General features: G+C 44.7%; 1 protein-coding gene across 1 annotated transcript in view; it reads left to right on the top strand.

Moving 5' to 3' along the window:
• The first annotated feature begins 3814 nt into the window (after positions 1 to 3814).
• The window catches only part of LOC124799045 (forkhead box protein B2-like), a 588988-nt gene continuing 565029 nt past the window's right edge, over positions 3815 to 27773 (top strand). Inside the window, exon 1 of the mRNA XM_047262583.1 lies at positions 3815 to 4170. Within this exon, the coding sequence (XP_047118539.1) occupies positions 3832 to 4170 (339 nt within the window). The 5' untranslated portion in view covers positions 3815 to 3831. The remainder of the gene's footprint in view (positions 4171 to 27773) is intronic.

Consider the following 27773-nt stretch of genomic DNA (forward strand, 5'->3'; position numbering starts at 1 on the left):
GTAATCTGAAAGGAACCTAATCAGTATACAATCTGGACCTGAAGACTTGCCCGTATCAAGCGATTTGAGTTGCTTCGCAACCCCTAAGGTATCTACTTCTAAGAAACTCATGCTAGAAGCTGTCCGTGTTTCAAATTCTAGAATATTCCATTCGTCTTCCCTGGTGAAGGAATTTCGGAAAACTGCATTCAATAACTCTGCTTTAGCGGCACAATCGTCGGTAACAGTACCATCGGCGCTGCACAGCGAAGGTATTGACTGCGTCTTGCTGCTTGTGTACTTCACATACGACCAGAATTTCTTCGGATTTTCTACCAAATTTCGAGACAATGTTTCGTTGTGGAACCTATTAAAGGCATCTCTCATTGAAGTCCGTGCCAAATTTCGCGCGTCTGTAAATTTTAGTGACCCACAGGTAGATTCAACCACCTAATTGGGAAGGTATTCTTTCTTCGTCCTCGTTGACGCTTTTTGGGTATGTGACTGCAGTGTTGCAAGTGTACACGTAAACTATCGGTGACTGTGCTGGGTGGGTGTGGAGTGTAGTGCCGTGTTTCTGTTGTACGAGAATGAGACAAGGAAGAGGATTAAATCCGGTCCCGGCATATAGCCTAGTCTTATCGAATAGAGCCAAGGGAGCCACCGAACTTAACGTAGCCATCTGACGGACGGATCACCATCGACACTGTCACAACCACTCATTCTATGAGACACTGCGGAGAAGTCTCGAATTTAACACAAGATACTAATGCGAAGGCTGGTCCTCTGGAAATGTACGCAATCATTTCTCCTCCCATTGCCGACCGAACACGGGCGATGAAAATATTTCCTACCGTCACGATTTGAGCCGGCCGCCTCCACAGTCTAGATACCGGACCTGCAGGCACAGCATGAGACATTGGACCCACATTCCGAAGGACGGCGGCTCAAATCCGTATCTCACCGTGCTGATTTTGGTTTTCCGAGAGATTTCATGAATCACTAGAGGTAAGTGCCGGGATTGTTCCTTTGAAATGATCGATCTTCTAGTCCTCTCATTCCAGCCCAAGAGTGTCCTCTGTTACTTCGTCGTCGAAGGGACCTTAAACCCTAATCTTCCTTTTTCAGAGACATGTACCACCACGCATGCATGCGTTTAAGAATGTTGTGAAATCATCGACACTGATTACAATACCATAACTGATGACTGAATATTTGTTGTCGATAATAATCGACCCAACAACAGCGATGTTAAATGATGAATTATAAGAATAGTGTAAAAATAAACATATAATCAAATCTAATCGATGTGTGCACGACAGTGCACGGTATCACTGTTTTCCAAAAAGCCACCCGCGAAAATGTGATTCTTCAGAGGGGTCAATTGTTCTGGCTGTCCCTTGCATTTGTGAACATAGCGGAAAAAAGGGCTTAGTGTAGCTATTCCACAGTACTGCCTTTTAATTTAAACGTTTCACACCTCTTTCAGCCCAGACAAACTGAGAAAATCGGTTGATTATTTTGCATTAGTTATTAATTTGATCTTAGGCAGCTTATAGAAACACTATTTGTTCATGGGCGGTTCCTGAGGAAACCTCCAAAAACCGTGAGTTTTGGGTACGAAAAGTACCAATTGTAGGTACGGCCACTTCTATAATTTCTGTTCATGGCAAATCGTCGAACTTTTTACCGTATGTTCTTAACATGATTTTTTGGGGAAATTCAAAACTTTTTCGATATCATTATCAGTTACCGAAATCCAGAGGTTCAATCCGCTCTCAGGCGTAAATGTAGTTTTAACTGACGTAGCGAACAGATGGTAAGGGTTCTATGGTCATCCCAAGGGTTCTGAGTTCTCCAACTTGTTATAGTTAGCATTTTTTCACCTATAAAACTTGATGACGCGTTGTCTTTGTATAATGGGCGCTTCACATCTATAGAAATATGACCAAAGTGATACTGTAGAGAAAAAAAGGGCTAAAAAGGGTCTTAACATGTCTGAAAATAAATTAAAATAACTGCCAAAAACCATGTAAAACTGACATATTTGATACTATGAAAATTCAGTAAAATAATTATAATAACGTATTTACTCCTTTCAGATACAAATCATAAGCCAGGCGTTTTCGAAGAATTCCGATCGATGAGCAAAGTGTTCAGAAAAAAACGTAACGCAAGAGAAAAGTGAACGGTCAAAACGTCCCTCACCAGCAGAATTCATTTCATATAAGCAGCACGCCATACTGTAGCAGGGAAAAGAGGAGAACAACCCAACAAATGTTCCTGTCGGTGCACGAAGAAGGCAAATATATTTCTCTTTAAAAGACTCTGACAGAAAATTAGGGCACCTACTGCCTTAATCCTCTTCCTGCCTTCCTCACTAAAAATTTTGACATGTGAAATTACTCGCACTTTTTTGTCCTGGAAGAGAGTAGCAGAGAGGCAGCGTCAGTGTAGGAGAGAAGACACCGTACCAGTGGGAGAGAAAGAGTTATCCGATATGTGATTTCGAACAGAGAAGACGGGTTACTGAAACAACTATTTAGATCTGAAGATGATCATGACATGTAATGTAAGTCAAATTTGGGACCGAGTCTGAACAATAAATGAGAATTTCTTAAATATCAAGAAAAATATTATGAAAGGAAAGTTGCTACTCACCATATAGCGGAGTTGCTGAGTCGCAGATAGGCACATCGAAAAGGCTGTCACAATACAAGCTTTCGGCCAACAAGACCTTTGTCAAAAACAGACGACGGACACACATGCACGCACACACACACACACACACACACACACACACACACACACACACGCAAACGCAACTCACACACACGACTGCATCCTCTGGTAGCTGAAGCCACACTGCAGTGCGCGTGCCCGCGGGCGCGCGTGCGTGTGCGTGTGTGTGTGTGTGTGTGTGTGTGTGTGTGTGTGTGTGTCTGTCTGTCTGTCGTCTGTTTTTGACAAAGGTCTTGTTGGCCGAAAGCTTATATTGTGACAGTCTTTTTGTTCTGCCTATCTGCGACTCAGCAACTCCACTATATGGTGAGTAGCAACTTTCCTTTTCATAAAACTGTTACATTCCATCCTGGATTTTACATTGTTAAATAACAATAAGCTCGTAGTGGGACACAACTGGCACTGTTTGTTTTATATTTCACTAAAACCCACACCTCGTTTAATATCAGTCTTTCTTATCAATGTCTGATCATTAGTACTACTACTTTAACACAAAAGAAGAAGGACTGTAATTAGAGAAATAGTGGGACTTAGAGCTAAATAATAAACTCACACAACTCTTCCCCAATACAAGCTCCTTAACACGTCGGCGCGACTACTCGATCTTGGGCAGCGGTCTGCTGACGTCACGAACCGACCGTTGCGTAGTTACGTACAAATATATCAGCTTGATGAGATTGTTTGTCACTGTATTGCTTTCTGAGTCGTTCCTCTGAGGATATCTCCAGCACTGGAAATCTAAAGGTTATGCGTTTGACCACTGCCTGATGCTCACGAAACAAAATTCACCAAAACCTCAAATATCGGCCTCGATACGTGCGTTGGCTCCCTCGGCTTCGGAGGCAGGTACTGGTCTCAGCCGGCCTCAGAATGTAGACGCGTTCCGTAAATGTTTTCCTTTTTTATTAGCTTGCTTATAATCGCGTAAGCCGGCAGTGCTGATGTGCTGATGTGGGTTTTCAGAGCGCGGGGAATCGCAGTGGAGGCGCGCGCGGCCAGCCACAGGTGGCAACAATAACGCCCACGCGCAGCGCGAGCGAGTTCGGGGGCGGCGTCGGCGTCGGCGAGGGCGTCGACGTCTGCGTCGCGGGAGCATGCAGCGGCGGCGACATGCCGCGTCCCAGCCGCGACTCGTACGGCGACCAGAAGCCGCCCTACTCGTACATCTCACTGACGGCGATGGCCATCTGGAGCTCGCCCGAGAAGATGCTGCCGCTGGCGGACATCTACCGCTTCATCACCGACCGCTTCCCGTACTACCGGCGCAACACGCAGCGCTGGCAGAACTCGCTGCGGCACAACCTCTCCTTCAACGACTGCTTCGTCAAAGTGCCGCGCCGGCCCGACAGGCCGGGCAAGGGCGCCTACTGGACGCTGCACCCGGCGGCCATCAACATGTTCGAGAACGGCTCCTTTCTGCGCCGCCGGAAGAGGTTCAAACTCCCTAAGGTAAACACAGTTACGACCACTGAGGCCTCCGCGCATACCTGCCGTGCGTCTACACATTGTTCCATAAGCAATATGCTAGTGCGACCAGTTACATAGAACCAGACCAAAACTATCCGAAAGCCCCATGTACTATGGAACAGGCCACCACGCGTAACGACAGTCAGAACCGCCAGTATAGAAGGAGGCAAGAAGTACTGCGTTGCCAGTAGAGAAGCAGGAACTGCCCAATGTGTCAGTCAGGATGTAAGTCCCGCAGTATGTGTTTCAATATGAAATTTAGCCCAAAATAACCTCTCACTCTAAAGTCTGCGTATTAGCACAACAATGTACCCACAAATTTATTCAGCTTAAACTCGTATGCTGACCTTTGACTAAACAGAACCTAATTTGAACTCAACAGTAACAGGTCTGAATACATCCTATCTTTATATTATATGCGCAACAGGAGTAAAATAATTATCTGGGCCTAATCAAAATTTCCATTTATCTCGTGTTTTGACAACACTGTTGCAGGTTTCTCGAAAGCATAACAGCAAACAGCAAGGAGGCAGTGGCTAAGCTAGATTTCTATTTTAAAATAAAATTTCCAAGTAATATTATTACTATTGCATACGGCTTTGTGCAGTGTGATAATGCGTAATGATAAACCTTTTTTAAACTGTGGCATGGGGAGAGAAGCTGTTTCATGAATTACGATTCCTAGAAAAAGATTTTAGAATTAAGTATGTATGAGGATAGGACATCTGTTAAGTCATCGGGGAATGATTTCCATGGTACCAGAGGGAGGGAGCTGTAGAGGGCAAAAAGTTTAGTTGAAGACAGAGAGTGGAATACATCCAGCAAATAACTGAGGCGGTAGGTTGCAAATGCTACTCTGAGATGAAGAGGTTGGCACAAGGGATGATTTTGTGGCAGGCCACATCAAACCCGTTAGAAGACTGGTGATATAAATAAATAAATAAAATAAAAAAAAATGTATTCAAGAACACAGGGTAAAGCTTCACACATAACATTGATCTAAAGAGTACTCTGCTTAACAAAGAGAATAACGATTTTAATACGGTAAAATATTAACTGAGAATTTCTATAAAAATCAAACAGGTTAATCCGTTGGTGCGTTAACGGATGACTCAGGGAAGTGGGGTCGTCTTTCTCTCAGCTCTGAGCACGTTAGCAAAGTTAACTAGCTGACAATAATCATTCCGACAAACTAGTTGCGCAGTGCTGCAGTGTTCTTCTTCTTCTTCTTCTCTCTCTCTCTCTCTCTCTCTCTCTCTCTCTCTCTCTCTCTCTCTCTCTCTCTCTATATATATATATATATATATATATATATATATATATATATATTATTGGTGTTTTGCCCTTAAAGAGCGCATTTGGACTAAACTACATGGCCAGTTCCTTTTGCTGCCTTCCTTGCTGCCCAAACTTCCCTCATTCGCTCGCTGTGTTTCTGTTTCCGGTCCTCTGTCCATGCTTTTTGTCGGCCTTGTGTCTTCGGCTTCATCTTGATTGCCTTTTTGGTTGCCCGTATTTCTTTCATCTTCTCGCTGTGATCTTGCTTGCTTTCTTCGGTCCATTTTATGCCTGTTCGTTTGTCACATTGAATCTCATGTAGTTTACTTTTCTTAATGATGTTTCTGAATTTTATCTGTCGTTTATTGTGTCTGCTGTTATGTTGAGTTGGTTCAGGTCGTTTTCTACCTCTGCCACCCATTTGTTGTTTCTAGTGGTTACCCAGTCAAAGATCTGTTTGGTCAGCCTGTGTGATGGCATTCTGTATAGGTGTCCATAGAATTGTAGTCTGCGTTTTCTAAACTTTTCTGTGATTGTCTCCGTATGTTTGTACAGTTCCTCTGTAGGTTTCTTGATCCATATTCCATTGTTGTTAGTTGCGCCAAATATTTTCCTAAGTATTTTCCGTTCTACTTTTTCTAATTGTCTGATACGTGTATGCCCTTGGATTAGTGTGGTCTCTGCTGCATATAGTGCCTCGGGGAGCACCACCGTGTCATAATGGCGTAATTTGGCTTTTTGTGAGATAGACTTCTTGTTTTAATGATTCCACACTAATTTGTATGCCAAGTCCAGTTTAGTCTTTCTTTCTTCGTTTGAGTCTCTGTTATGTCCACTCATTTGTAGTGTTTCACCGAGGTATTTTAAGTTTGCCGTTTTGTAAATCGTACCATACTTTGTGTTCAGAGATGAAAGTTTCTTTGTGCTCATAAACTGTGTCTTTTCGTAAGAGATCTGTAGTCCAGTTTTGGAAGCGATTTCGTGCAGTTTTTCAATAGCGTCTTTTGTTTCCTTTATACCTTTCGTGACAATCGCCAAATCGTCTGCAAAAGCCAGGCATTTAATCTGTAGGTTTCCTAAGATTATCCCCTGTTGTGATGTTTCCCATTCTTTTATGACCTTATCTAACACCAGACTGAAAAGGAGAGGTGAGAGGCCATCGCCTTGTCGGACACCTGTGCGAATTTCAAAGGGCTCTGATAGTTCCCCACAGAACTTTACTTTGGAGGTCGTGTTGGTTAAAGTTTGCTCTATGATAGCCCGTGTTCTGTTGTCTACTTTGTATTCTGCTAGAATTTTGAAGAGAGTTTTCCGGTCGATAGAGTCGTACGCCTTTTTGAAGTCAACAAAGGTAATGATCAGGTTCTGTTTGTGTTGTAAAATCATTTTCAGGTTCCAAATTTGTTCCGCACAAGACCGCCCTTTACGGAAGCCTGCTTGGTATACCCCAATCAAGTGGTCGGTCTGGCATTCTAGTCTGTTCAGTAAAGCTTTAGAGACGATCTTGTATGTGACCGGTAGTAGGGATATTCCTCTGTAGTTGTTCGGGTCATTCTTGTCACCTGTTTTGTGTAGTGGGTGTATCAGGGCAGTTTTCCAATCGTCAGGAATTTTCATGGTCTTCCAGATGTCTTCCAAGGTCCTGTGGATGTCTTTGGTGAGTTCTGGGTCTTGTAACTTCCAGATTTCCGCGATGATGCCATCTTCTCCTGGTGCTCTACGATTCTTGAGTGACTTTATTATTTCTTTAACTTCTTCTAGAGTTGGAGGTTCACTATCTGGATTGTATGTGCTCGTTTCTGTCATCATTTCTTCCATAGGGGGGTCCGTGTTGAGCAGTTTTTCAAAGTACTTTGCCAGAATGTCACAATTGTTTTTGGTATTGGTTTCTAGGGTTCCATCCGGTCTTCTGAAGCACAAGTTGGGTGGTTGATATCCAGTCATATTTTCTCTGAACGTTCTGTAGAAGTTTCTTGTATTGTTCTTCATGAAGTCCGATTCGATCTCTCTCAGTCGCCGTTTGTCATACTGTCGTTTTTCGCTGCGAATGATTTCGCTTGATTGCTTCTGTGTTTTCAAGAAGTTCATCCAATTCTCTTGGGATTTATGGCTACTAAATTTTTTCCATGCACTGATTCGCTGAGCCGGCCGAAGTGGCCGTGCGGTTAAAGGCGCTGCAGTCTGGAACCACAAGACCGCTACGGTCGCAGGTTAGAATCCTGCCTCGGGCATGGATGTTTGTGATGTCCTTAGGTTAGTTAGGTTTAACTAGTTCTAAGTTCTAGGGGACTAATGACCTCAGCAGTTGAGTCCCATAGCGCTCAGAGCCATTTGAGCCACTGATTCGTTGGTCAATAGCTTGGTCACATGCGTGGTTCCACCAACGGTGTTTCCGTGTGCGTGGTGCTTTTGCTAGTTTCATGGCCTCTCGGATTCTTCGTGAAAGTTGTGTCCGGTCTGTCGTTTTCTCCATTTTAATTTTGTGTAATATTTGTGTCTGGTTTAAAGTAACGTATTCTGGATCTGGTCTAACAATTTTGTTCTTCTGGAGCTTTTTCTTGGGCAAAAGACGAATCCTGATCTGTAGTAGGTGGTGGTCTGAGTCGAAGTAGCCTTTACGGGTGTCTATGTTCAAAATTTCTTTTTGTGAGTCTTTCTGGACTATTACGTGGTCGATTTGTAGTTCTTGCTTTCCGCTGGGGAATTTCCACGTGGTAAGTTTTCGTGTTGGTTTCTTGAATTTTGTTGACATAATGGTGAGGTCGTGGCTTTTGCAAAAGTCTATCAGATGTTTTCCGTTTTTGTTGGTGTCCTTGTGTGGAGTATGTTTTCCTGTGATATGTCTGTATATCTTTTCTTCTCCGAGTTTAGCGTTGAAGTCTCCCAGTATTATTTTGACTCTATGTGCAGGAATTTTTCTGATAGTTTCTTCCACTGTCGTCCAGAAGTCATCAATTTCGTCCGGGTTTTTCCTGTTGTAGTCATTAGTCGATGCATGTGCGTTGATTATTGTGTAGGATTTATTGGCTGATTTCACTGTGATGGTGCTGATTCTTTCGTTTGGTGACGAAAAGTCGATTATGCTGTCCGTGATGGACCTGTGTACTGCAAATCCTGTGCCAAAAAGCCTTAGGTTTTTCAGTTGTCTCGATGGTTTTCCTTTGTATATTCTGAAATTCTCCGTGTTGAAATGGACTTCGTCTGTGAATCGTGTTTCTTGCAGTGCACATATTTTGATTTGAAATTTTTCGAGAGTGTCTGTCAGTTGTTTCATCTTTCCTGTCTTCATCAGTGTGTTCACGTTGAGTGTGCCGATGTAGTGTTTGCGTTTGGTCTTGAGGGAGTTTGAGAAGCTCCGATTCTTCTCATGATGTCCGTGAGCCCCCGGAATCCGATGCTCACGACGATCCCAGTCTATTGACTGGGGCCCGGGGTAATGAGATTTTTCTCGTTGTACCATCATGATGTTTAGTAGTTGGATGTATGGCATGCTGCCGACTACAACCTGACTTTCCAGATCAGGAGGTTGGTTGAGGCCGCCACTGACATGTGGAGCAGACGCCTTTTGTAGCCGCCCACTGTGGGAACAGACGCTACTAGTAGTTTTGGTCCGCCCCGAGTATTTCATTTCCTCGGTACCACCTATATCTAGGAGGTATTCCCCTATCCGCCACCTGGGGAGGCGCTTGGTTGCGGGTCTACTAACCGCCCCGATATATATATATACTTTTCGCATTTCAATATATACATAATATTCATCCGTGCTGTCTTTTAGGTATAGGGTAATATCAACAACAGTAATATAGGTAATAGGGTAATATCAACAACAATATATATATATATATATATATATATATATATATATATATATATATATATACTTCTCGCATTTCGATATATACATAATATTCATCCGTGCTGTCTTTTAGGTATAGGGTAATATCAACAACAGCAGTAAATGGAATAACGCGAATAGGATTCGTTACGAATAGGAAAGTAGGACAGAGAGAGAGCTACTGTAAACTGTTCAGTGATAGGATTGTTCTCATCAGAATCGCCAGCAAATCAACAATTGAGATCTTCCAATACCGAATATAATCACAAGTCAACATACGACTACTGCGTACGTCCATCACCTACCACACTTCAAGTAAGGACGTATCAGACAGCGCGAGGCAAAGACTTGGCCACAACAAGGCTAAAGATTTTTTAACAGTGACATAACTTGCTCTCTGTCTGACGTTCTTATCGATAACTTACAAAAATCAAAATGACATGCCCACCTTGCAAGAAGAGCAGAGTTACTTAATCATTGCACGGTACCTGAGTAACATACACAGTGTATCGCAGTTCCGTTAGGACTGTGGATATGAAAAATAAGTCATGGATTATGTTCACAAAATGACTGTATTTAGTATAGTCTACCCCTGAATCAGAACATAACTGAAATCATTTTAAAAGTGTTTTGAAACAGTCACAGTATTCTTTTTTTGGAGCTGCATTTAGTACTACTGTACAGTTTTCATGTATGTCCTTAACGGCGTCATAACTGTGTCCTTTCATTGCCATCTTCAGTTTGGGAAACAAGCAAAAGTCGACTGGGTCCAAATCCGGAGAATACGGTGAGTGATCCAGGACTGTGATCCATTTGTTGACCAAAAATCCGTGCTAAATCTTCGCTTCGTCGGCTGGGATGTCGTCCTGAAGGAGCGACCAGGAAACTCCCTTTCGGTATCCGGGTCAAATTCGACAAATTCTCACCACAAACGCTGGAGGGCTCGAAAAACGTGACGGTGTCTCACTTCTTCACTGCCATTTCCCGACGAGTGTCAGACACGTATTGTTACATTCGCTGCCAGGATTGTTACAGTAACAATGCTTGTGCTTTGACTTCCTACACAGCTGTTTTTGAAACTTCAAGGATAATAACGCCGCAACTCACGACGAGATATCATTGAAGTTTGGAATTCGCACAAGCAATCCTAACGGAACTGGGGCAGACATTTCAACCCATCTAGAAGCTGCCCAAGTGGACTGTTGCTGATGTGAGGGTGAAGTGGAGACGTAGAGGAACAACCACAGCTAAACTAAGACCAGGAAAACTTCATGTACTGACGGACAGGGACGGCAGAGCATTGCGGAGGATGGCTGCAAAACATCGCTTGAAATCTGCGGAAGGAATCAGTTGTGCGTTCAGAAGTGCTGCGAGGAGTCCATATATCACAATGACTGTGCGTGGAGAGTTGAAAAGAGTACCCGCCAGGGTAGCCGAGAGCGCTAACGCGCTGCTTCCTGGACACAGGTAGGTGCGCCGGCCCCGGCTCGAATCCGCCTGGCGGATTAACGACGAGGGCCGGAGTGTCGGTCAGCCTCGATGTGGTTTTTAGGCGGTTTTCCACATCCCGCTAGGTGAATACCCGGCTGGACCCCACGTTCCGCCTCAGTTACACGCGTCACAGACATTTGAAACACGTCTGCACTATTTCCCGCTTCACACTAGATGCAGACAGTTGGGGTACACTGATTCCATCCGGGGGGGGGGGGGGGGGGGGGTACAGGGTGGCGGCAGGAAGGGTATCCGGCCATCCCTACAACTAACATTGCCACATCCATTGTAACCATGCGAACCCTGCGATCGCTGCGGGACTATGGAGTAAGAGAAAGAAAGAAAGAAAGAGAGTTCAAAAGAGTGGGAATACATTGGTTGACCATTGCCTCACAAACAACACCTTTCTGTAGTCAATGATGAGGGGGCTTGAGGTGTTGCAAAGAGGGGCGCTACTCGACCACGGATCTAGTACTCGAGCAATTTCGTATAAATCACACTATACCCTTAAGCAATCCGACGGATGGGTTCGGTTGTGCGAATGCCTGAAGGAGTCTGCCATCACGAGTAGTACCAACAGTGAAGTGCAGAGGAAGTGACGTTGTGAGGATGTCTTTCGTGACGAGGATATGGTCCTCTTACTGCGGTAACGAAAAAACTGAGTGTCAGTCCAATGACATACCACAGGCTCTGTTCCGTAAGCACGTATTTAATTTGACAGACGCTTGGTGCATGTCTCATAATCCATACGGCTCTAAGGCGATAATGACAGAGGAAAGCTTGTGTAAAAATTTCGTAAACTTGCTGTTTTTGTACGAACTTCGGACTCCTTGCTGAGAAGTACTGCCTCACAATTTACGAGGGTTGTCCAGAAAGTATGTTCCGATCAGTCGCTAAACGGAAACCACAGTGAAAATCAGAAACATTTTATTTGCAAAAGTTAGCTACACTTTACAGATACTTCTCTACATAGTCGGCACTCCGACTTAGACATTTGTCGGAACGTTATACCAAATTATCAACACCATCGTCATATAAGGCAGCCGCCTGTGCTTTCCGACAATTCTCTACGCTGGTCTATAGCGCGTAGCCAGCGCCCAAGTGCTGTCTTCGTATCCAGCGTTTCATGTGAACAGAAATGATACTCAGGACGAGCCAATTAGGGCTTTGTTGTGGGTGACTAAACACTTCCCATGTGCTGCATGAGCTTCTTCACTGCCCCTGCAGAGTGCGGCTGAGAATTGCCATGAAGAAGGAAATGCGTGGCAGTTGTGTTAGGTTGGCTGCATTCATTAAGGCGAAATCTCTCAGCGGGCCCTCCTACCTGGCGGGAGACATCGTCGTTCTATGCTTCTTTACTCGCTCACAGTGCGTTCACAACTGAAAAGGGCGTCTTGATGCGATCGACGGTGATACTAGAGACACTACCCAACACATCTGTGCAAAGCTTCATCAGGTTTCCACAGTGGTGTCCATTTCGTGACCGATCGGAACTTACTTTCTGGGCAACCCTCGTATTTACCTTGGCAATTACGAGGGTTGCCCAGAAAGTAAAGCACGAATTTCTTTTCTTCAACAATTCTGTATTGTACTTCATGAGAATTACACACACACAAAAGAACGGTGTTTTATCTACGCACTCTATTCTTCCACGCAATCTCCAGCTCGTTCTATGGCTTCCTCCAGCGCGAAACAAGGGCGTCTTCGCCCTGTCTGTACGAATCCTTGTCCTGGGGACGGAGCCAATGCTTCACTGTGTGAATCACGTCCTCATGTCTTCCACGAATGGCATCCTTTAACTGCCCTAACAAGTGGAAGTGTGCCAGGTCAGAGCCGTAGAATGGATGGAGTAACACTGTCCAACCCTGTTTTGCTGTGTGTTCAGCAGTCCTCAGACTTCAGCGAAACTGTACTTTCGAATTGTAAGTTGTAGGAGAATGGACAGGTGGTGAAATAACTTGTTCCTCTATTTCACACTGGTCTCTTATACATAATGAGTCTGCTTCGTTAAAATTATTTGCGCTTCCAATATTGGTTATATCGGACCCCATATTTTTCACAGAAGCTGTTATTATAAACATCCTTTTTTTGGAGCGCCCTAATCAGTTCGTATGATAAATTTAAAAAAAACTATTTATAATGCGTAAAATTATCTGACTCCGTCTCACAGTCTGCCTGTTTTGCGTAACGTAGGCCGTAATTAGAAAGGAGGTTGCGTTGACAGATGAGACAAGCTACAAGCGACTTTCGTGACAGAAGACAAGACAAGTGTTCACGTGTGTGACTCTTGGCGATGACGGCCAGCTTTCATCGTAGTCAGCAGTGCGCGTCTGAATAGGATAACCGCTGCGCAGACGGCCCGTCACAGTGCCAGCACCAGACAAGCCTTATTCTGTGAAATTCACAACAGAACACTTTTATGAGGCACCGAACCGCGTTCTTTCCACTACGCACTTGTCGTGCTCGTAAATGTGCGTCAGGCGATTCATCCTGCTAGGGGAACGTCTTCGCCGCTATGCAACTAAGATGAAGGTACTAGGTAACGGCAAAAGTTTCATTGCCATTCTATACTGTGAAATAGTTACCTGGTTGCCTGGTTTGAAGGTGACATATACTGTTTACGATAAATTGCATTAAAGAGTAATTGCAATATAAATCAGTACTTAGTATACGAATTCTCTGGAGCCTTTAGCAGTATTGCACGCTTTTAAAAGCGTGTGACATTATGTAAGATAAATATGCTGTCCTTGGAATCTATTTCTGAACGTACTCGCACGCCCTATGCTATAATTTTCGTATATTTCCTCGTCCTCTTCAGCTTCTAATTATTCGTATTCCATTTAGTACTGTTTACTTGCAGTCAAAGAAATCCGTCATACGTCACCCTCCTTTCAACGCTCGTGAAATTCTCAACACAGGTTCTCTTTCTAGAGTCAAATCTGAAGAAGACGCAGCAAGGGAATACACTCTATAGTTCAATTCTTTTATCTTGGCGGCTCGCGCATGCCCGCCCAGATGCGGGAGATTGCGGCGTTGCCAGTTGCAAACGACGCACGCGCCAAGAGAAGCAGCGCCATAGTGTAGTATAGTTCGCAAACTTAAGTTTAGGGGGGAGCGCGCAGTTTGTGTTTGTGTTTGTCACGACGGATAGCAAATACTTGCCAAAACATAGATCAGTCGACGAAAACATTGAATTTGAAGTTGCCAAAGCAGCGAAGCAAAGAATTGCGTCAGACAATCAAGTAGTTCGGCAACGAATGGCAAAATGTGATTTTTTGGGATGAATCCAGGTTCTGATTACAGCGTCATGATGGTCGCATCCGTGTTTGGCGACATCGCGGTGAGCCCACATTGGAAGCGTGTATTCGTCATCGCCATACTGGCGTATCACCCGGCGTGATGGTATGGGGTGCCATTGGTTACACGTCTGGGTTAGCTCTTGTTCGCACTGACGGCACTTTGAAAAGTGGAAGCTACATTTCAGATGTGTTACGACCCGTGGCTCTACCCTTCATTCGATCCCTGCGAAGTCCTACATTTCAGCAGGATAATGCACGACCGCGTGTTGCAGGTCCTGTACGGGCCTTTCAGGATACAGAAAATGTTCGACTGCTGCCGTGGCCAACACATTCTCCAGATCTCTCACCAACTGAAAACGTCTGGTTAATGGTGGCCGAGGAACTAGCTCGTCACAATACGCCAGTCACTGCTCTTGATGAACTGTGGTATCGTGTTGAAGCTGCGTGGACAGCTGTACCTGTACACTCCATCCAAGCTCTGTTTGACTCAATGCCCAGGCGTATCAAGGCCATTATTTCGGCGAAAGGTGGTTGTTCTGGGTACTGATTTCTCAGGCTCTATCCACCCAAATTGCGTGAAAATGTAATCAGATGTCAGTTCTAGTATAATATAACTGTCCAATGAATACCCGTTTATCATCTGCATTTCTTCTTGGTGCAGCAATTTTAATGGCCAGTAGTGTAATTCCAATACAGAGGAGGACATTTTAATTGAAAGTCGTTGCACGGTATCTACGTATAAATACGATATTGTAGGAATTGTGCCATTACTATAAATTTGTGTCCACTTTCATCGAGGAGTCCTAGCGTATGTCTCAGATTAGGATGACAACCAATGGAGTAGTTAATGCATTTTCTCGTCATTTTGTTTTGTTTTTGTTTTTATTTATATTATTGTCTATAGCGTGTCTCAAAGTATATGTGCTTTTCATCTTATTACACCCAGCTCAGTTAGTGTGTATCTCTTACGTGACTGCACAGACCACTTTCGTGCGGAAATGGCTCTCTTAAGTAGCACACTCAGTGGCTGGAGATGAAAGTGGTTGAGTTGTGCGAAGATTCCGTGTTCCTCGCTTGACGTCCTTATACCTGCAACAACAACTGTAGAGACAGTTCGGCACCAACATTTATTCTCTTCTATATCCTCCCGGGTCTGGAGTGAGCTGGGTCCTCTTCACGCTGCATTTAAGTTGATTGTTGTAACGCTTCACTGAAGCTCCTCGATACTCGCACCAGAGTGCTTTTCGCGCCAAAGATCTTCCCGGGAAAGTCTATTGTCATTCATACAGCGGACATGTCTCAATTGTCTTGGCTGATGTTGTTGACAGCGCGCTTTTTAGAACGTACACGTCAGTGGCATGATCCTAGTAACGTTCAGTATTGTTCTGATCTTCTGCCGCTGGGAGTGCACAAACGTTTGGATATGACGACAATATATCGTCCAGTTCCACAGGCGTATTGTAACATAGAAATGATAACAGACTGATATACCAATAGCCTGGTATACCACAAGTTCATGTGCTCTTTAGGCTCTTCTTTTGTGAAGATATTAATTACATTCCAACGGCTGTTTGTGCTGCACACTTCTCCACAGTACAGAGTCTGGGAGAGTAACAACATACACGAGAATATTCGTAAGTATCTCCAGGATTTCAGCAGTTGACTGCGCGAAAACTACGAGACATAAGGAAAATGGACACATATCAGTGGATAGACTATCTCTACAAGGTTTTTAACTCACGTCACAGATGGGCAACATGGGCATCCTTTGTGACGTGGCAGACGTCAATACGTGCGGAAATTTATCGAACTCGCTGATACAAATTGCCTGGGAAAACACGACAGCTGCCCACATTGTAAATCTATCCATTGTAGTAGTAACATTGGTATTAGTAAGAGCAGTAGTTACTTCATTCATCCATAAATCACTTTTACAACAATACTGGGCATTACAATTTAATAACAACAAAAATAACATAATTGAAACATACGGGCACTTACGTACTTACGGGAACTAGTTTGACGTGGATGGAACAGGTAGTCGCTCGTGGCCTTAAAGGAGGAACCATCTCTGCATTTGCCTGACGTAATTTAGGGAAACCACGGAAAACCTAAATCAGGATGGATGAATTGAAGTCTTTAACCTCCAAGCTCCAGACTGCAAAACCAATTTGTTTAAAACAGTGCCAACTTACTCGTTTTGTCCATAGTTCAAATGGCTCTGAACACTATGGGATTTAACATCGGAGGTCATCAGTACCCTAGAACTTAGAACTACTTAAACCTAACTAACCTGAGAACATCACACACATCCATGCCCGAGACAGGATTCGAACCTGCGACAGTAGCTGTTGCGCGGTTCCAGACAGAAGCGCCTGGAAAGCGCTCGGCCATTATCCATAGTGTACTGCGATGTTTTGCAAGGAAGTTATTTAATAATGTAAAAGACTAGTGGCTATTGATATACTTTCCGGGATGTGAGGTCGTGGTCCAAAACTTTTCTGCTCCTTACGTTTCGTCCAGGAGTCGGCAAGACTCAGCGGAGCAGCGCCTCTGAGGAAGTCCAGCGCAGTCCTGGACGAAACGTAAGGAGCAGAAAAGTTTTGGACCACGACCTCACATACCGGAAAGTATATCAATAGCCATGTCATCCGGTCGTGAAAGCCTTCATTCTACTAAAAGACTAGTGCTACATTCTTCATTTACTTCTCACTCCAAGTCACTGCACACACTTCACAGACATTGTTTCACAATGTAAAACTACATACACTATCAACTGACGTCATGACGATAGAGACGATGTTTGATTCCTATGTTGTGTGTCGCAACATTTGCGAGAGTAAAATCTTAGTCAGCATCCGTCTATAATGAGTAAGACTATAAAAGGTTTCAGTATTATACATTTCATAGTTTTTGGAGTAAGGTTTTCCAAGAAAGAAAATAAAAGACAATAAAAGAAGAAAAATAGTAGCAAACATAGTGGATAAATGTTAATTGAATTAATAGACATTTTCTTTATGTGATTCTTATTTATTTGTGTTACATTTTGTACCACACCCCCTACTCTGCGTTATCTAATTGTAAGTAATCTTTCATTATGTAGAATGTATTGCATAGCAATAATTTTTGAACTGACGTTTTAGACAAGTTCGATTCAGTAATTCCTTGAATCGCCCTGGCCAGTTTTATTCCTTGGCAGAAAACGCTGTGTACAATTTTACGTTTATTCCTTCTTAATAAAAACAAGTTCTAGATCTTGTTTCACGGTCACTGACAGAGTCGTTTGCACTGGAATTATTGAATTTTTTTTTAATATGCACAATTGACAGGTAAATGTATTCACATGGTTGCCTATCTGCAGGCGCGAACTGATTCGATGCGACACTGCAGGTGATATTTCTACGTGTTCTAATATGCCTGCCCCTAGTGCAACTACACCAGGGAGCGTACGACGAATCGAAACTTGCAGAGATGCCATGTCAGCTACTTTGTGTCATACTTCTGTGTTTTGGCTCAGTCGCCTTCTGAAACCCCAGAGGTTCTTACGAATAAGAGCGAGTGTTCAGCGCTGTAATCGCACATTCATTACCAGTTTTCGCCTGGAGGTACAAATTTTTAGAACAGATTATAGAGTCATCACATGGATACTAACTTACACATCGATTGTACAGGGTGGTCCATCGATCGTGACCGGGCCAAGTATCTCACGAAGTAAGCGTCAAACGAAAAAACTATAAAAAAGCGAAACTCGTCTAGCTTGAAGGGGGAAACCAGATGGCGCTATGATTGGCCCGCTAGATGGCGCTGCCATAAATCAAATGGATATCAACTGCGTTTTTTAAAATAGGAACCCCCGTTTTTATTACATATTCGTGTAGTACGTAAAGAAATATCAATGTTTTACTTGGACCACTTTTTTCGCTTTGTGATAGGTGGCACTGTAATAGTCACAAACATGTGGCTCACAATTATAGACGAACAGTTGGTAACAGGTAGGTTTTTTAAATTAAAATACAGAACGTAGGTACGTTTGAACATTTTATTTCGGTTGTTCTAATGTGATACATGTACCTTTGTGAACTTATCATTTCTGAGAACGCATGCTGTTACAGCGTGATTACCGTAAATACCACATTAATGCAATAAATGCTCAAAATGATGTCCGCCAACCTCAATGCATTTGGCAATACGTGTAACGACATTCCTCTCAACAGCGAGTAGTTCGCCTTTCATAATGTTCGCACATGCATTGACAATGCGCTGACGCATGTTGTCAGGCGTTGTCGGTGGATCACGATAGAGAAATATCCGGCAACTTTCCCCACAGAAAGAAATCCGGGGACGCCAGATCCGGTGAACGTGCGGGCCATGGTATGGTGCTTCGACAACCAATCCACCTGTCATGATGTATGCTATTCAGTACCGCTTCAAGAGCACGTGAGCTATGTGCCGGACATCCATCATGTTGGAAGTACATCGCCATTCTGTCATGCAGTGAAACATCTTGTAGTAACATCGGTAGAACATCACGTAGGAAATCAGCATACATTGCACCATTTAGATTGCCATCGGTAAAATGGGAGCCAATAATCCTTCCTCCCATAATGCCGCACCATGCATTAAACTGGCAAGGTAGCTGATGTTCGACTAGTCGCAGCCATCTTGGATTTTTCGTTGCCAATAGTGCATATTGTGCCGGTTTACGTTACAGCTGTTGGTGAATGACGCTTCGCCACTAAATAGAACGCGTGCAAAAAATCTGTCATCGTCCCGTAATTTCTCTTGTGCCTAATGGCAGAACTGTACACGACGTTCAAAGTCGTCGCCATGCAATTGCTGGTTCTTAGATATATGGTACGAGTGCAATCGATGTTGATGTAGGATTCTCAACACCAAAGTTTTTGAGATTCCCGATTCTCGCGCAGTTTTTCTGCTACTGATGTGCGGATTAGCCGCGACAGGAGCTAAAACACCGACTTCGGCATCATCATTTGTTGCACGTCGTGGTTGACGTTTCACATGAGACTGAACACTTCCTGTTTCCTTAAATATCGTAACTATCCGGAGAACGGTCCGGACACTTTGATGATGTCGTCCAGGATACCGAGCAGCATACATAGCACACGCCCGTTGGGCATTTTGATCACAATAGCTATACATCAACACCATATCGACCTTTTCCCCAATTGGTAAACGGTCTATTTTAACACGGTTAATGTATCACGAAGCAAATACCGTCCGCACTGGCGGAATGTTACGTGATACCACGTACTTATACGTTTATGACATCGCCATCTGTAACAAAGCGAAAAAAGTGGTCCAACTAAAACATTGATATTTCTTTACGTACTACACGAATCTATAATAAAGAATGGGGGTTCATTTTTAAAAAACGCAGTTGATATCCGTTTGACCTATGGCAGCGCCATCTAGCGGGCCAACCGTAGTGCCACCTGATTTCCATCTTCAAGCTAGACTAGTTTCCTTCTTTGCAGTTTTCTCGTTTGATGCTTATTTCGTGAGATATTTGGCCTGGTCACTATCAATGGACCACCCTGTATAGCTACATACACTACCTGATCAAAGTTATCCATATGCCCAAAGAAGACATTAATATGGAGTGATTCCACCCTCCGCCTTATGATGGTTAGACTCTGAATGTACGTTGAGGCGTGGCAGCCCGTTCTTCCTCAAGAGAGGTAACCGTGTTGTTCATTAGGGTCTGGAGCGATCTCATCTCATAGGTGTTCCATTGTGCTCAAGTTGGAACTCTGCCGAGGCCAGTTCATTTCAGGAATAATATTCTCCTCAGAACGTCGCCACATAGATGCTGCTTTCTGATAGGGTGGACTGTCATGCTGACAGCCATCGCCTCCGATCTGTTGCTCTGTTGTACGCAGTACACAATGTCGCAAATTATCTTCAGCATTTAGCATTTCCTTACTCACAGTAAGGGCACCACACACGAACCACGAAATACACCATATTCCGTAACACCATCTTGTCCGTACTTCATTGCTCTCATTACATATGATAGCAGGTTAATGTTCTCTGGGAAGTTGCCTAAACTAAGCCCTTCCATCGGATCGCCAAACAGTATAGCGTGATTAGTCCCTTCAAATCACTCATTTCCATCGATCGCACAGTGGCACCGCTATTTTAACATTTTGAGAAGCTCCTCGTCCATTGTACCCCATTCTTCTTAGCTACCTATGCAGAGTCTACGTGGTAGCTGGGCTGCTGTTAGCACTTCGGAACCCACGAGTGGTTCTATCCGCTGATTCCGTGAGGTTTTCTACAACCACTCTCCGCAATGCTCGACGGTCCCTGTCCGTCAGGACAAGAGGTTTGCCTGGTGTTACTTTAGCTGCGGTTGTTCGTTTGCGTTTCCACTTCACAATCAAATCACGAATGGTCGACCCGAGCAGCTTTAGAGGGTTTGAAATGTCCCTGACAGATGTGTTACTTGGATGACGTCCAGTCTCTAATCAACGTTCGAAGTCACTGCCTGACCGACACATTCTGTTGTTGCAGCTATTCTACTGACAACGCAATACTAAAACCAATCTCCGCCAGAACACGCCATGAAGGCCCAACGGTACCGACCAACCGCCGTGTCGTCCTCAGCACCCAGGCGTCACTGGATGCGGATATGGAAGGTTATGTGGTCAGCACACCGCTCTCCCGGCCGTATGTCAGTTTACGAGACTGGTGCCGTTGCTTCTTGATCATGTAGCTCTTCAGTTTGCCTCACAAGGGCGGACTGCACCCCGGTTGTCTACTGCGCTCGGCAGACTGGATGGTCACCCATCCAAATGCTAGCCCAGTCCGGCATCGCTTAACTTAGGTGATCTGACGGGAACCGGTGTTACCACTGCGGCAATGCCGTCGGAATAACGATTACGCTGATGCTGAAAAGACGAGCCTGTCCTTGGGTCGAGATGGTGCAGTTTAGACAAAATTGTCATTCCTGCGGTTCCTAGGGGGGTGAAGAATAGGTATTACCATTCTTGTCAATTTGTCCTTGCTGGCGGAGCCTGTAAAAGAGGTAAACACACTGATGGGGGATTGGTAAAACTTAATCTCTCAGCAAGTCAGGCCAACGCGTGGTTGGCCTGTGGTGAGGTTGTTGGTCCAGTCCTCGGATGAACCGGTTGCGGAAGTGGCCCGCATTCTCGTAGAACTTCTTGCGGATTGCGCGAATCCTATCTCGGAGAGGTAGGATCCCGGTGTCCACGTGGAGTTGGCGTGTCGAGTAGCGCCTCGGAAGATGCATGGCAGTCTTCAGGGCGCAGATTCTGTATCGGCTACAGAGTCACAATGTGAACATTTGCGGCTTTCCCCCAGACCATGACCGCATACTCTAACAGTGGGCGGACCAATGTTAGGTATAGCGTGCTGCCGTGTTGCGGTGGCAATGACGACTGCGGGTTTAACAGCGGATACAGGGCGCGAAGTCGTCCTATTTCTCTCCCTTTGACATCACGGATGTGATGCTTCCAGGTGAGCCTGCGGTCAAGGGTGACCCCTAGGTATTTCGCCGTCCCACTCCATGGGGTAGGTTCTCCCTGGATTTCGACTGAAGACAACAACTTCAAGTGAAGACAACTGCCTGGCTCTCCCTGGCATTGAATTTCAGCCGCCATTTTGTTGCCCATGACCCCAAGGCGTCGCACCCGCGTTGGAGGCGGTTTCTCAGAACTTGGGCGTTCATGCTGCGAGTGAACAGGGCTGTATCATCCGCGTACAGCACCAGTTCGACTCCTACCACTTTCGGGGCGTTGGCAGTGTACAGGGAGTACAGCGAGGGGCCGAGTACCGACCCCTGCGCACTCCTGCACGTATCTGCCGGTCTGTGGCACAACGCAATAGTCCCCGCCTCCCTTTATATCGGTGGGTCTGTTTCTCGTGACATCTAATGGCTACTTCCGCATTACATAGCGATGCCCGGTGAATCATATCACCCAGTATGTATAAGCTAATTTCGCTTTAAGCGCGGCTACTCCGTACTACAACCGCACATTCGTTTTATCAGTTTTGCTCATGCGGTATACATTTTTAAAAATTTGTAGAGTAATGAAGTACATAGTACATTACGTATCAATGGTACAGCTTCACACACTGAGATGACAAATGTCCTGCGCTATCTCTTAATACCGTGTCCAGGCTCCTTTTGGCCGGCGTGGTGCATCAAATCGACGTTGCATGGACTCAACAAGTCGTGGAAAGTCCACTGCAGAGATATTGAGGCATGCTGCGTCTATAGCCGTCCACAATTGTGATAGTATTTGCCGATGTAGGATTTTGTGCACGAGCTGACCTCTCGATTATGTCCCATAAATATTCGATGGAATTCACGTCGGATGATCTGGGTGGCCAAGCCATTCGCTCGAACTGTCCAGAATGTTCCTCAAACCAATCTCGAAGAACTGTGGCTCTGTGACTTGGCGCAATGTCATCCATAAAAATTCTATCGTTGTTTGGGAACATGAACTCCATGAATGGCCGCAAATGGTCTCCAAGTGCTCGAACACAGCCATTTCCGGCCAGTGATCGGTTCTGTTGGACCAGAGGAAAAGCCTTTGGCTCTGAGCACTATGGGACTTAACATCAGTTTCCTTGAACTTAGAACTACTTAAACCTAACTAACCTAAGGACATCACACACATCCATGCCCGAGGCAGGATTCGAACCTGCGACCGTAGCAGTAGCGCGGTTTCAGACTGAAGAGCCTAGAACCGCTCGGTCACCGCGGCCGGGAAAAGCCTTACATTCCTTGTGTACGTGGTGCTACCGCCAACTGTATATTCGCATATCGCTGTCCCATGATTTTTGTCACCTCGCTGCATGTCAGGACTAACAAGAAAGTGTTGCCACGAAAATAACGATTTTTGTCATGCATATATCTATTTCGTAGCAGTTATCAGCTTCCACCAAAGGTATCGAATGTGAAACGGAGGGACTGACCGAAAACAAAGCCGAGCCGCCAAGAGAAAGTTCGTCCAAACGTGTATTAAAATGCGAGCGTAGAGGGGGCGGCATTTCGGCGGCAGATGCTTCAATCAGCGCTTTTTAATAGCAGTGGCGGTGGCGGCAGTACACAACGGGAGGGAAACAAGTTGCGGCCTGGCCCGTATTATATAATCCGTTAAAGCGCCGAGAGCCGAAATTATACGTCTGCGGCGGCGGCCGTGGGAATACACCACGTGGCGCACGCTCTGCTCTGCCTCCTTCCAGAGCGCGGTCGCTGGATAATTGTCAGCTGCTGCTGCATCCGTGATGACTCACAGTTTACACTAGTTGTTCTTGCCAAGCGTAACAGACACAGCGATAAATGTGGGACGGGAATTACGTTGTACATTTTACAGCATCTGGGTCCCGACTAAAAACAACGGCGTAGTTCCAACTTGTTTGCAAGAGAACCAGAAGCTAATGTCCATTATCTGTCAGACAACTGCTCATTGTGAGAGGCTAACCACTGCTTGGATTTAAGCGCCAGTTTGCCTAACTTGAGTGGTAGTTCTTGTGCTGCTCACAGTTCGTTACGTGTCGGTATTCCTGCCATGCTGTATCAGAAGGAGCAACATTACGAAACCAGTGGAGGGCTGTGTCCTCATTCACCTACTCTTTGCTCTAAGAGTCCGTTCACTTTTTTCACGTATTGTTGTGGTGCAGGAAATGGTAAATGTGGAAAGTGGCCAGATGTTGTGCAGGCATAAATACTTCAAAAGTATAAAACACATTTATTAACAACAGAATTCAATGCATCAAAGCGCATCCCTAAATGTAAAACACAAGCAAAATGACTAACTCTCGTTTACGAATTAACTAAATATCTAGAATAACATGCCAAACAGTGAAATTCCTGGCCTTCAAATTAATTTTAGCTTTACAATAACAAGAACAGCACAAACTGGAAGGAATGACAAGAAAAATAAAATAGCCAGCTTGTAAATCAGGGAAAAAATGCAGAACTAAACCAAATAGAGTTGACACACCAGGCCCCAAAACTAATTCAAATATAGCTAATGAACAAGAGAAATAGTAAAGTAGACTATATAATGCTAGGCCATAGGACAAAATAAATTAGACTAGTAATTCATCCAAGGCCAGCAATCTTAAAGTCAAGAGAGTGAAACAGTTGAAAGACATACATTGTCTTTTGTACCTCTTTCATTGTCTATAGAACCCATTGACCTAACTAGAAATCGTGTTAACTTTTGCCTGTTTTCAGTTCTATGGGGTAATACTTTCGTTTTATTGTAATTTTAAGTGGCCTCGCTGATCAGCAATTTCTTAAAAAAAAATACGGATGAACGAACAACGGTGCATTTTTGTGTGGCCTACGTGACTCGTAGAGCATGGAGAAACGGTCCTTCTAGCCAAAGTTTTAGTTGAGCCGTTTCAATGGCTGTTCAAATATCTCGGGAGAAGTTTTTTAAAGCATCTGATAGCGCAGGAGCTCTGCGCAAGATCTAATTGGACTAGATCGTCATACAGAAAAGCGTGACACTGGATTGACCAGTTAGGACTGCGAAAACAAGGCATGGAGCGGTCATTTTTGCTGGCGAGAAGCCAAATAGGTTTGAGGTCATGAGGTCATGAAGAGAGCAGTTCAGACAGCCATGGGATCTCAGAGTGTGCAGTCAGATAGGTGTGTTGTATAAAGTTAAGATTGTGCTGGGGGAGTATCAGAGATAATGAAAAACCACTTTATTCAGAATACAGTCAGATAATAGTGCGAATTTATAGGGAGTAATGTCGATGCTGAAGGGTATCGGATAGATACTGGGCGCTGCATAAATCAGATCTTTGTAGGATGCAGCAGATGACTGATGGAAGCCAACAGAGGTTGCTACCGTGATGGGGCTGCTTCATTCTGCGAGAAGAAACGCTAAGAAACGTGTAATTATAAGCATGGTTAGCGAGGGGAATGAGGAGTGAATTTAGAATTCTTCTTTCAGCTCGCGTAAGGGGCCACTTCGATCTTTCAGATACCGGAATGATCCATACTGCTATTATCCACCAATGCTTTAACTAGTGGTACTTTATTTAATCATTGCATATTGATCTTACATGCTCTGTAGTGCCGGCCGCTGTGGCCGAGCGGTTCTAGGCGTTTAAGTCCGGGACCGCGCCACTGCAACGGTCGCAGGTTCGAATCCTGCCTCGGACATGGATGTGTGTGATCTCCTTAGGTTAGATAGGTTTAAGTAGTTCTAAGTTTTGGGGACTGATGACCTCAGATGTTAAGTCCCATAGTGCTCCGAGCTATTTGAGCCATTGCTCTGCAGCATTTTCTGCTAAAATATCAGTGTTCTCTGTCAGTTTCCATAATTCATGTAACTGAGCTTTCCTCGTTCTTGAATGACTAAAATTCCTCTCATATGCAGTGTCCATTTCCTTATGACACAGAGTCCGCCCCATGCTGACCTCTTTCCATCAACTTTCACTGTGGAAGAATCGGTATGCGACAATAACTTGTAGTAATTTTCCATAGTTCTGCAGCCCTATCCGGTGTCAATTATTCTTGAGAATGTTGATAGTGCTCATTTTTAAATTACTAGTTCCCTGGTCCCAGTATCATCATAGTCGGTAGCGTAAATCATTAGGATACGAATTACAATCAATGATCAAGTAGTCGCCTCCATAAGGCTGTACCGAGTTAGCGTTACTTTGTGCAGGGTGGACTGAGAATTCCCTTCTTCAGGGATTAGATGATTCAATTTTGTGAGAACTCTGTTTAGCCACTGCCCTTACGGTTGACGACCAACGATAATTGAAAAACGGTGGGGTTTCTGGTGAGAGAAGTTGCTGACGTGTTCTTGTAGTGCATGAACAATCAGCTGTTGTTAAGCCGCAAGTCTTTAGCAATGGTAAACCCCAGTTAGTCCAAAGTTTTTCATATTACCAGCAGTCAGATTACAAAAAGGAGTACCTGAAGCACAATTGCCAATAAAGTAAGGGGCAGCCTTAGAGTTTAATTCGCACAGAATCTTCTTCTACTGAAATTTATTTCAGCTAACAATACTAGGCCTTGCAGCAGCTCCACCCTTAAGGCAATACAATAATTAGTACAGCTTAAACTGAAACACGGCCAGATACCGACATATGCACAAGCAGTACAACACTCCTTTACTGCACCGCTATTCAAGAGCACATGCCACATCTAACATCTGCTCCGGTCTCGTCAGGATTACGTATCATGGAACCAAGAGGCCAGGCACTATCTGCTCGCACAGAGCGAGAGCCAATCCCTCGTGTTGATAAGTCACCGTTACTACAGGTGCAGACTCCACCTGGCTGCCACCTGAACTTTCCAGCTGACTCCCATCTTAATCACTTGTTGTTGTGTGTCCTCGTTGGCTCTCTGCATACTGTCCGCTATAGCTTCCAGTCGCCATGGCTACAGCAGCCGTTATGGGGCGGAAACAGCCAACTGCGCCAGCTTCCCAGGTGCCTACTCACCGACCAACTCCATGAACGAGCCCCTCCGGGACGTGAACAAGACTAGGTAGCGCACCATCCATAGCTCGGCATCATGCGCAAAGTCTCGTTCCGCTGCTGCTACCCATGGATCCCGGCGCTGGCTCCAAGTTGTTGTCGCTTCTTTGCACATACCAGACTCCACTCATGGCCGCTCCTCATCTCGTCGTGGCGCTGTGCTCAGTAATTTTGCAGTGTTGTGCGTACTCTAGCATGGTAAGAGCCCATCACCACTGCTGGAATCAACGAGGCAGGGGGCATAGGGGACTTAAAAAGCGTCCTCATTAAAAAGTTCCTAAGCAATTATGGAACGATGATGTGATGTGATGTCTTTCTGAAGGTACACGGCGCTTACAGTGTGCTATTGGTGATAAAGCGGGTGCATAGTTTTGACCAATTGGTTTCTGTAACATCCACTGGTGAGAGTCATTGGAAGACGTATCTGAGGCCGCATTCAATCCCATGTAAAAATCCACCGTGCGAGAACATCCCTGCCGTCTGTCAGAACTTATTCCTCTTGACAAGTTGGATACGGTGCCTCATGTTTCTTATTACACTTCTCCACTGCTATTGAAGTATTAGCTCGTTGGACAAAATACTTCTATTAGTCACCATTTAAATAAACACTCGAATCGCTTTTTGGCCCTGTGATAGTGCAAAACTGTTCCACAGTCATGTGATTCCCCTCTCCCCTCCCCCCATCCCCCACTGGTGATGAGCCAAGGCAGTGAAGTGGTGTCTAATACGTGCTAAATGGTTGTATGAAATCAATGGTTTAAGAAGGACCTGTGTGGATATGAATGAGAACGGCAGACAGGAGCTCTCATGTCTGAACTTGTCCAGACCGTACTGTGAAGGCAGCTGGCCGATTTGTTGCTGACCAACACGACTCACAGCCATATAACTCGACATAACAACAGTAGTAGTAAAACTACGAGGGTTGTCCAAAAAGTAAGTTCCGATCGGTCGCGAAATGGAAACCACTGTGAAAACCAGAATCGTTTTATTTGCAACAGTTGGGTACACCTTCCACCTACTTGTCTACGTCGTTGCTGCTCCAACTTCGAGCTCTGTCATAGTGTTGTATCAACTTTCCAATATCCTCGTCATAGAAAGCAGTCGCCTGTGCTTTCGGCCAGTTATCTGCACAGATCTGCAGCTCGTTATCTGTGGAAATTTTTTTGTCTTCATTGCCA

This window comes from Schistocerca piceifrons, chromosome 5 (assembly GCF_021461385.2).
Source record: "Schistocerca piceifrons isolate TAMUIC-IGC-003096 chromosome 5, iqSchPice1.1, whole genome shotgun sequence".
NCBI classification, from domain to species: domain Eukaryota; kingdom Metazoa; phylum Arthropoda; class Insecta; order Orthoptera; family Acrididae; genus Schistocerca; species Schistocerca piceifrons.